The sequence below is a fragment of the Trichomycterus rosablanca genome, chromosome 4 (assembly GCF_030014385.1).
Source record: "Trichomycterus rosablanca isolate fTriRos1 chromosome 4, fTriRos1.hap1, whole genome shotgun sequence".
Taxonomy (NCBI): domain Eukaryota; kingdom Metazoa; phylum Chordata; class Actinopteri; order Siluriformes; family Trichomycteridae; genus Trichomycterus; species Trichomycterus rosablanca.
Genome location: NC_085991.1, coordinates 50,924,259 through 50,935,428, shown reverse-complemented (window position 1 = coordinate 50,935,428; position 11,170 = coordinate 50,924,259). Strand labels below are relative to the sequence as shown.

The following is an 11,170-nucleotide window of genomic DNA, read 5'->3' as shown; positions in this document are numbered from 1 at the left end:
CTAAGAGGACAAACACAAACACAAAATAACAATACATACAATAATTGTTAACCAGAACTTACAGTTTATATAATTATTATAAACTCAAACACCGAAATTACAAAAAAAAACTACACAGATACAAAACAGATCTGAACTTACTGGTACTGAACAGGAAGAGATCAGTTTCAATTCAGTCGAAATACATGTAGGAGGAGACGATAAGTTTCATTTATTAACCCCTTTAATCCCAAATACATTTTACTAAGATATACAAACAATCCTTCATTTATTTATTCATTTTCATGTAAACACTATGTGAAAGGCAGTAATACTTTGTGGACTGAAAACAGATCCACAGGTTAACATACACTGATCAGCCATAACATTAAAACCACCTCCTTGTTTTTACACTCACTGTCTATTTTATCAGCTCCACTTACCATATAGAAGCACTTTGTAGTTCTACAATTACTGACTGTAGTCCATCTGTTTTTCTTCATGCTTTGTAACCCCCTTTTTCATGCTGTTCTTTAATGGTCAGGATGCCACCAGGACCACCACAGAGCAGGTATTATTTAGGTGGTGGATCATTCTCAGCACTGCAGTGACACTGACATGGTGGTGGTGTGTTAGTGTGTGTTGTGCTGGTATGAGTGGATCAGACAGGAATTTTAAAATACCGTGTCCACTCACTGTCCACTCTATTAGACATACCTAGCAGTGCTATTGGCTGGTTGGGTGCCTACGCAAACAGATATGATTGGCTATGCCCGGAGGTGGTCGAGGCCCTGTGATAGATTGTATGTAAGAACTACAATGGTAAACGTTAGTTAATGTTAAGAGTTTGACTACTTAAATTTTTTTTTAATAATTTCAAGTAAATTGAAAAGAATGCTTGAAACTTGATGTGAGGGTATTATTTAAAACTTGAAATGTTAATAGATTTTTATTTTAAAGTTAGGCTGTAGAATAACATTTTACATTAGAATTACAGCTTATTTTACTCTTACTCCATTTCAAGGGCTGCACATTGGCTCGGTGGGTAGCACTGTCGCCTCACAGCAAAAAGGTCCTGGGTTCGATCCCCAGGTGCGAAGGTCCGGGTCCTTTCTGTGTGGAGTTTGCATGTTCTCCCCATGTCTGTGTGGGTTTCCTCCGGGAGCTCCAGTTTTCTCCCACAGTCCAACGACATGCAAGTGAGGTGAATTGGAGATGCACAATTGTCCATGATTGTGTTTGATATAACCTTGTGAAGTGATGAATCTTGTGTAATGAGTAACTCTGGTTTCTGTCGTGGATGTAACCAAAGTGTGTAAAACATGACATTAAAATCCTAATAAACAAACTCCATATCAAAGATGCACTTTAAAAAGCTGAACAGAAAGATTATCAGGCCATATAGACTTTAAATGCTTTTCTGTGAAGTCCATAGCAACTTGTGGGCTTCATGTCATTACAGCAAAAGGTGGAACAAATCAAATACTGAGAAGTTACAAAGTTCATGTAACTTATTACATACATGTTCTTAATTGCTTACCTCTCTTGTTTTAATTTCATATTCTCTAAATTGTAGGGTATATTTTTTAGTTTTTCATGTTCTCTCGTTTGAATTTCATGTTCTCTTAATTGTAACTAAATGTTTGCAAGAAGTCTTTTTGAGGTTCTAGAACTTAGGAATGTTTTAATGCTTTAAATTTTTGTCTTTCCTTTATGTAAAGCACTTTGACTTGCCAATGTGTATGAAAGGTGCTACAGTATACAAATAAACTTGCCTTGCCTATTATAGAACAGCGGTTTTGAAACGGTTGAGGGGAATTTTTGGTTTGCATTCCACACCAGACGATGGCGGTAATTATTTACTAAATCTTCACCAATAAAAGGAGAAGAAAAGGAACAGGCTGTGTTGTGTACTAGTGATTATAGGTGTTGTTATATATTATTATATTATATAATTTTATTTACTGTGATTGTATATCAGTTGTATTATTTTGTTACATTAATATAAAGTGCAGCAGAAGAAAAAGAAAGTGCACAGTGTGGATGTATAACAGAGAAAAAGGTAAAAAAACGAAAGTAAATATTATATTATTATAAAAATACAATATACAATTATGCACTGCTTAATTATTATTATTATTATTATTATTAATAGTAGTATTGTTATTAATGTTGTTTTTATCATCATCAGTATTATTATTTTAATTAGTCATTATTTTTATTGTTATCATTATTAATATTATCATTATTATTCGTAGTTGTTGTGGTATTGTTATTATTATTATAAAACTACACTAAACTACAATTATATACAATTATTTATTGCCTAATTATTTATTATTATTTTTAATATTGTTTTATTATCATCATCAATATTATTATTTTTATTAGTCGTATTATTTATACTGTTATCATTATTAATACTATTAATATCATCATTATTAGCAGTAGTAGTTGTGGTATTATTATTATTATAAAACTACTGTACATTGAACTACAATTATATACAGTTATTTGTTGCCTAATAATTTATTATTATTATTAAAACTATGATTATTTATTTTTTTAAGGCAAGGCGAGTTTATTTGTATACCACCTTTTATACACAGTGGCAATTCAAAGTGCTTTACATAAGGAAAAATTAAAAGCATTAAAACATTACTGAGCTCTAGAACCTCAAAAAGGCTTTTTACAAAAATAGTTACAATTAAAAGAAATTAAAACCAGTGAGATAAAGTGCTTTACATAAAGATGACAAAATTAAGAATAAAAAACTTAAAGAAATATAAAGTACATTAGCTTATAAAAAGTAGTAGTATTGTTATTATTAATATTGTTCTTATTATAATCATCAGTATTATTATTATTTTTATTGGTACTATTATTATTTATATTATTATCATTATTATTACTATTAATATCATCATTATTAGTGGTAGTAGTTGTATTATTATTATTATTATCATTATTATAAAACTACACTGAACTACAATTATATACAGTTATTTATTGCCTAATTATTTATTATTAGTAGTATAAAAACTATGATTATTTATGCAAAGCAAGGCAAGGCAAGTTTATATGTATAGCACCTTTCATACACAGTGGCAATTCAAAGTGCTTTACATAAGGAAAAATGAAAAGCATTAAAACCTTTCTGAGATCTAGAACCTCAGATAGGCTTTTGCAAATAAAATTATGATTAAAAAAACATGAAATTAAAACAGAGAGATAAAGTGCTTCACATAAAAAATAAAAAATTAACATAAACATAAAAACCTAAATAATATATTTTTGATTTTGTTTTATTTAGATTTAGTTTCAGTTTAGGTTGTTGTCATTTCACTGAACTGACGTGTGTTGATGCTTTTCAGTGCAGCAGCTGCAAACATGTCAGCCGAGGACAGTCACGTTACTAAAGCGAAGAAAAGGAAACTGGACGGTTGTGACCCTGCCTGGAGGAAGTTAATGGACCAAAGAAGATGTCGAGTTAACATAGGAGAGGCTTTTACACGTTGGAGAGCGTTAAAGATCCAGAGAGGATTGGAAACTGATGCAGAGGTGGCGCTGTTTTTACTGGACTGGTGAGTTCTTTTAGTGTGTAATTAGAGACCTAATAGAAGAAATAGAACAGAATGCCTTTATTTGTCACATATACATATACAGGTGTACAGTACAATGAAATTCTTTCTTCTCATATCCCAGCTTGTCTAGAAGCTGGGGTCAGAGCGCAGGGTCAACCATTGTATGGCGCCTCTGGAGCAGAGAGGGTTAAGGGCCTTGCTCAAGGGCCCAACAGTGGCTCCATGGTGGAGCTGGGATTCAAACTCTCAACCTTTTAGTTGATAGCCCAACGCTCTACCCACTAGGCTACCACTGTCCCTAATGAATTTGTTGTCGTTCAGATGGTAGCCTAACCAGTGACACATTTATAGTTAAAGTTGGTGACGTTAAGATGGTAAGATGGTTTAATAGTGAGCACGGGGTTATTTAAAGAGGTTTTAGTACAGCATGGAAAATGCAAATGATCTTCACCAAGGGCACTGACACAACTCCATACCATGACAGACCCCCATCCCAACTTTTTTTGGAATGTGTTGCAGGCCTGAAATGCAGGAATGGATGTTTATTAATAAATGAAATGAAGCTGAGCAGATAAAAGATGAAATATCTCAGGTTCATCCTGTCTGACATCAAATAAAAGTCAAAGTAAATGTAAGAAACTCAGTGTTTTTATTTTTTATTGTTTTGCATTTTCCATATTGTCCCAACCTTTTCTGATTTGGGGTTGTAGTTTTTAGTCAGGTTAGGCGACAGTACATCTGAAGCTTTACTGGTGTTTTTCTTAAAACTCACTCGTTGTTTTTACAGCTTTCCAACAGAAGGGAGCTTCTCAGCCAAGTTACATTCAACACAAGGAGTAGACTGGTCTTCATCAGATGAATCATTTGCTGAGGCTTCAGACAGGTGATCTAAATGATTAATGATTAATCTGTGTCCCATAATGCCTTGTGTTAACTGTTTGCAAACCCTGGACTGCTTGGCAACTAATCACAGGGCTACACACACTGGCATCACACTTCCAACTTATGACTGAGAAAACAAAATGGACAGCCCTTCATCGCTTTCCCTTTTTTATAAACATATGATTTGCAAGTATTGTAGCCTTTGCAAATTTAAACATGATAGTTTTTAGCTGCTTTCATTCCTTTCTAACTTACCAAATGAGTTTGATTTTTGTGTATTTGAAGTGGGAACTGTGCATCAGGTGTCATCAAACTAGAATAATTGGCGTAACAATAGTCCTATATTTTCCTGTGTTACAGATGCAGTTTTGTCACCCTAAGTAAAGAGGTGTTGCTGATTCTGATGTACCGCTGTTTGGAGTGTTCCAGTGAATGTCAGATCCAAGGAAAAGGTAAAGGAGGGAGTCTGACACTCAGACAAGAGTGTCTGATCTGCTCTAACTGTCGAGTGTGGACGTCTCAGACTGTGTGTCCGCCAAAGAACAAGGTCAATATTTCAGCTTTTACTCCCATGTTGTACCACTGACATTGATTATAGTACAGAAAATTAGAAAAAGTTGGGACAGTATGGAAAATGCGAATATTAAAAAAACACAGAGTTTCTTACATTTACTTTGACTTTAATTTGATGTCAGACAGGATGAACCTGAGATATTTCATGTTTTATCTGCTCAACTTCATTTTATTTATTAATAAACATCCATTCCTGCATTAAAGTTTCACATTTAAAAAATGGGACAGTAAAGCATTTACCACTTTGTAACATTGCTGTTCCTTTTCACCACACTTAAAAGTCGTAGCTTAAGCTTGCACTCTTGGCTTTTACCCACCGAAAATTTAGGTACGTTGTTTTTAAACATTTCAATCATTTTCTCACACAATTGTTGATAAACTGGAGATTCTCTGATCATCTTTGCTCATCAAAAACTCTCAGCCTTTCCTGGATGCTGCTTTTGTACCCAACCATGATTACAATTACCTGTTCACATCACCTTTGGAATCACATCATTATTTAGTTTTTTCACCTCATTACTAGTTCTAAATTGGCCCCGTCCCAACTTTTTTTGGAATGTGTTGCAGGCCTGAAATTCAGGAATGGATGTTTATTAATAAATGAAATTAAGTTAAGCAGATAAAACATGAAATATCTCAGCTTCATCCTGTCTGACATAAAATAAAAGTCAAAGTAAATGTAAGAAACTCTGTGTTTTTATTTTATTTTGCATTTTCCATACTGTCCCAACTTTTTCTGATTTGGGGTTGTAAATATGATGTTAATGGGCTAGTAAATGGGCTCGGTGGACCTACAAAAATTGTTAGTCTTTTTAAAAGGTTCAAAATGTACCCAAACAAAGTCATATTCTTCATCAATCTGATTAAACTAAAAACTGAACTGCGTTTCCCAGGTGTCTTACAGGCGAAAGGCTTTCCTCTTGAGCTAGGCCTATATCTTTGGCTCTACCTAGTCTGACCTTAATATAGACCAATTCTACAATATCATGCTAATATCATGCTTTGGTTTTCTTGCCCAGTTTGGATTCAGCTATAATTTTAGTGGGAATCAACATCAAAATTATTTTTAAGTCTAGTATTAGGACTAATCTTGGTCTGGTAAACCAAGATGCCTGATTAAAAATGACATTCCCAGCTAGCTTTGTCATGAAATGTAGTTGTTACCTGTAGTTTACTGTATATTTTGGTTGTTTGGCTTTCTTTTCTTCCCCAGGTAGATGATATTTCCTTGATCCTGTCTTGTGATGATGTTGGCCTGCAGACATCTGAGAACGTATCTGCGACTGTTGACCAGGATCAAGCACAGACACAACCGGGCAAAGCTTCAGTAAATACTGAAGAGAACATCTCAAGTCGTGCAGTACAATTGGAGCAAGATGAACCAAAGCAGGAGGACAAGAGTCTTCTTAAAGAGACACATGAAGACAATTCCTCTGGCCCAACTGTGGACAGGGTTGACGATGATGGCTTAAATCTTGCAAAGGTGAAAAATGAGACGGCTGAATCTGCTGAACCTGAGCCACTGGGAGAAATGTTTATTGGTGAGGATGGCAGAGCGAAGCCAGCTGACGAAGCAACTCATGAGTCCTCCAGAAAAAGGCAGCACGAGGGTTCGCATGGGTGCCTGTCGAACTCCTCATATGAGTTCACCGAGAGTTCCGAAGAAGAATCTGAGGTGGAGTCGACCAAAAAGTCCCAGAAACTGTTTCAGAACACCATTAAACCAGTCATTTGGTGTTTAGACTGCGAAGCTGTAGCCAAAATGCTGTGTACAGTACGCCGGCACCAGAGAATCTACGGATGTATGGAGTGTGGCGACAGGAACAGTGCTGAGAGTGAAAGTGTCCGAGATTTCTCAGTTCATTTCAGCGACATCGTTAGTTTTCATAAGCACGCCATGGATGTGCATGGCGCCTCAGAAAACCAGTGCGAACGCAAAATGTGTCCAGACTGTAATAAGTCATTCAAGGTGGACACGGACCCCAACAAAAAGGGCCACGTGTGTGCGTACAAGATCAAACCGTTCTCCTGCGACCTGTGTCGCAAACGATTCTCTACGGAAAACGGTCAAAAAGTGCACCACCGGCGGCTGCACGGAGACTACACGCACATATGCAAGTACTGCATGATGGCATTTAACACCAAACCATCTAAGCTTGACCACGAGCTGTCCCACAGCCAAGACAAGCTGCCCTATATCTGTCCTGACTGCCCTGAGAAGTTCAAAGATTTTGTAACACGCAACCAGCACTTGAAGACTCACAGAGGCCAAAAGAAATTCATCTGCCACGCCTGCAACAGGATATTCGTTTCTCTCCAGAGATACGAAAGGCACATGCGCATACATTCTGGCGAGAAGCCTTATACGTGTGCGGTTTGCGAGCGCTCCTTCAACCAGGACGGACACCTGAAGTCCCACATGCGTCTCCACACGGGAGAGAAGCCGTTCATGTGTGAGCGATGCGGGACATGTTTTAACCACAATGTCAGCCTGAAGAACCATCTGCGGAGACAGCATGGCATGAACTCCAACCACATGTCAGTAAAAGAAAAGAAACAGAGAGGTCGACCCACCGAGAGAAGTTACTCCTCCGATAAAGGTCAGCGTAAAAAGCAAAAACCAAAGAGCTCTTCCAAATACTCTGCTGAGGGGGTGGCTCAAGACTTAGACTCTCTTTCAGAGAGCTCGGAAACTGACTCTGATGGGGAGCAACAAGAAAGAGGACAGCCGAGAAAAGCCAGGAAGAAGAAACTAATCAAAAATAATGCTGATGAAGACAAATAGCCTGAAGATTGGTCATGTCAGGATACCATCAAGGCCAGTGAGGATAGAAGACCTTGCTTAAGGCCCAAAGGTTTGGTGCTGTTTGGTGTTGGCAGGACTTAAACCCTCAACCTTCTGCTCCATAGAGAACTGAAACTGAAAAGACATGTCAGTAGATGTACAAGGAAAGTTACCCAGATCCCGATTTGCTCTTTTCAACAGTGCATGGACATTTTCTGTCTGGGTTTAGAACTGTTGGTGCATGAGTTCATGGGGTTGGTGAATCCTAATGATAAAGTACATGTAGATTATGGATATAATGGGTAAAAAGCTGTCCGTCTCAAATTGCCAACTGCTGTACTACAAGTATTCATATACTATGATGTCTACATTGTAAAATAAAATGTAATATATATATTAAAAGTCCACAAAAATAATATTTTAAAGAGTTATTTTATTTATGTATATGATCTCAAATCCACAGTGCCTTACAAACAGTGTGGGCCAAAAATCTGTGACCCCTATTAAAACTGCCTCTAAGGCACCCAGTTGGTGCAGCAGGATATTCCACTAGCACACTAACACAGAGATTCTGAACTCCTCAGTTCCAAACTCGGTGATTCCTCCGGTTAGCTGGGCGCCATCTAGCAGGCATAATTGGCAGTGCCTGCAGCAGATACTAATTTGCCACCGTATCTGCAGGGTGGGGGCCGGACTATGTGTGGGTGGGTGGGATTGGGTGTTCATACGCAATGTAAGGACCCTCATTGGCAGAAGAACGAAGAGAGTCTGTGCAGAATGCAGGGGCAAGAAGAGGAGGGCTGTGCACGTGTCCCTCAGCAGCCGAAGACAAATATGGCAAATTTTAAACCTCAAACTCCTTGAAGCCCAAATAAGGGGTGTTAAATGTTATACACTTTCCTCCAATAACTTGATTTAAACCCCATCCAGCATTTATAAAGGCACTTGAAAATGGAGGGGGGGGGGACGGACTGAGGCCTATGGGGACATAAAAGTGGGACATTTTTGGCTTTGTACTCCATCAAATTAGATTTTTGCATTCTCAGTTGTCATGTTAATTGCCTGGTTCATCACATCTTTATTATCCAAACTGGACTGGGTACATCAGTAATTATGAGTTATATACTGTACATTACAATCTGCAACTATACATTTACATTTTCAGCAGATGCTTTTATCCAAAGCGATTTACATTATACAGTCTAAGCAGTTGTGGATTAAGGGCCTTGCTCAAGGGCCCAACAGTGGCAACCTGGCAGTGGTGGGTTTTAAACAGCAACCTTCTGCTTACTAGCCCAGTACTCTAACCGCTAGGCTACAACTGCCCTGCTACTACCTCCACCATGTTTCACAGATGAGGTAAGGTTTATTTGAGGTAAGCCCTTTTTGTGGTGGTTGTAAGATCACATCTGAATATCTGGACAAATTTCCTCCCAGCATAAAGTGACAGTCCAGGCTTTTTTCCTCCAGTCCAGGCTTTCCTCTTTTTCTATTTAAGTACTCTTTCCACCTCTATGTGTGCACATATATTAAGTATATATATATAGGATAAAATTTTATATGGTATTATATGTTGTATCCATATTTACATTTACATTTTTGGCAATTAGCAGACACTTTTATCCAAAGCGACTTACAGTTGTGACAGTATACAATCTAAGCAATGGAAGGTTAAGGGCCTTGCTCAAGGGCCCAACAGTGGCAACCTGGCAGTGATGAGGCTTGAACCGGCAACCGTCTGATTACTGGACCAGTACCTTAACCACTAGGCTAAAAGCTGCCCATATACTGTATGTTGGCATCAATATTTAATTTATATATGTAATTTTATTAACATAACATGTATAAAAAAGGTCAACATATATTTTTCTTATTTTCAGGCATTCATGTACAGTATATGTTTTATATTTAAATGTTGTGTAATATTCAAATATATTGAGGATATATTTAATGAAAACAGCCTTTTTCAGACTAAACCCCAGAATTGCAACAACACTGTAGGTAAAAACTGATTCTAATTTAAAGCAATATATACTTAAAGATATACCCAATAAAACACATTTAATGCTTTTAAATGTTTTTATTTTACTGAACCAGTATTTTTCCCAAGATCTTGGGATTTTTAATTAAACTCTGCATGCAGTTTTATGGTCTACAGTCACACACGAGGAATAACAAAGTATAGCACAACATTTAGCCAACATTTCGACTTAATTCTCACTCAAAATCGAAACTTATACACTAAAACAATGAACAGTGGCTTCAATATGCCGTCGTGACGGTCAGCCAGTAAAACCTCCAGCATGGTGAAACTGGTGCCTTCAGCTCCTCAGTCTGCACAATCTGGTCCTGCTGGTGGCACCACTGCACCAAATACCAGATTCACCAACCACCAACACAACTACCAGAAGAAGAAGGAAGAACAAAAAGAAGGAAAAGTGGAGTTTATCTGGTAATCCTGAATCCAGGAGATACACCAAAAAGCCGTTTATTATTATTAAAACCGTTATAATCACTGGACTTTTTACTGCTAAATCCAGAATTTCTGGGGTGGGATCTGGCGAACTTTCTTTAAAATGAAGTGTTTGGTTCCCGGTTGTAACAGCACTGTTGGATCTGCAAGATTTCACTATTTCCCAGTGAATAATGGAGAACTGTGTCGCACCTGGCTGCAGTCCATCAGAAATCCAGAGTTTGGAGAAGAAACCGAGCTTCAGGTGATCAGTCAGGAGAGGCTGATGGTCTGCAGTGATCATTTTAGGACCAGTGATTATCATCGAAACTTTCTGAAAGGAGATGCAGTTCCTACTGTGTTCCCATGGAGTGTAAAAGGAGTGGACATAGTGGATAAGCAAGTACAGGTATGCAGAAACTTATTCTCATTGTAATAAACACTGGGTTCTTGTTGGATCTTTGGGGTTTTAGGGGATCCAGGGTGTCTTTCTGTAGAGAGGATCTTGATCAGAGTTTCATTCATATATACATACATGTTTACATTCCTTCTATCACCTTGACCATCAAGAGACATGACATGACAGACTCCCATCACATAATAGCTAACATATTATGACCCTGTTACAGGGTAAAAACCCAATCTGCTGCTACAAAAGTCTACCTACTGCACCTTTAATCAAAATTTATTGGAAATGATATGCCAGCATATACAAAGCCAAGTCTATAAATACAAATGTAAATACACTGACACCCTTAGCAGCTTTGGAATGAACCAGAACACCAACTGAGGCTTTCTTGACCAACATCAGTGCCCAACCATACAAATGCTCTTTTGGCTTCATACTTCAAATCTTTGTGAGAAGCCTTCTCAGAAAAAAGGGGTGTCCAACACGCTCAGGGTCAGGTATCCAAA

The 11,170-nt window shown here is 37.6% G+C and overlaps 1 protein-coding gene across 1 annotated transcript; it reads left to right on the top strand.

Moving 5' to 3' along the window:
* Positions 1–3,369: 3,369 nt before the first annotated feature.
* On the top strand, positions 3,370–8,200 carry LOC134311992 (zinc finger protein 878-like). Its single transcript, XM_062993640.1, has 4 exons — positions 3,370–3,563; positions 4,351–4,446; positions 4,806–4,992; positions 6,232–8,200. Exons 1-4 carry the CDS (start codon positions 3,370–3,372, stop codon positions 7,801–7,803), a joined length of 2,049 nt encoding a protein of 682 aa, XP_062849710.1. The 3' UTR covers positions 7,804–8,200.
* The last annotated feature ends 2,970 nt before the right edge of the window (positions 8,201–11,170 follow it).

What these genes read in the sequence shown, in the direction of transcription:
- LOC134311992 (XM_062993640.1), top strand. Translation starts at nt 3,370, where the DNA reads ATGTCAGCCGAGGACAGTCACGTTACTAAAGCGAAGAAAAGGAAACTG. An exon ending in GCGCTGTTTTTACTGGACTG is followed by an intron (nt 3,564 to 4,350) that starts GTGAGTTCTTTT and finishes TTGTTTTTACAG; the next exon opens with CTTTCCAACAGAAGGGAGCT. An exon ending in TTTGCTGAGGCTTCAGACAG is followed by an intron (nt 4,447 to 4,805) that starts GTGATCTAAATG and finishes CCTGTGTTACAG; the next exon opens with ATGCAGTTTTGTCACCCTAA.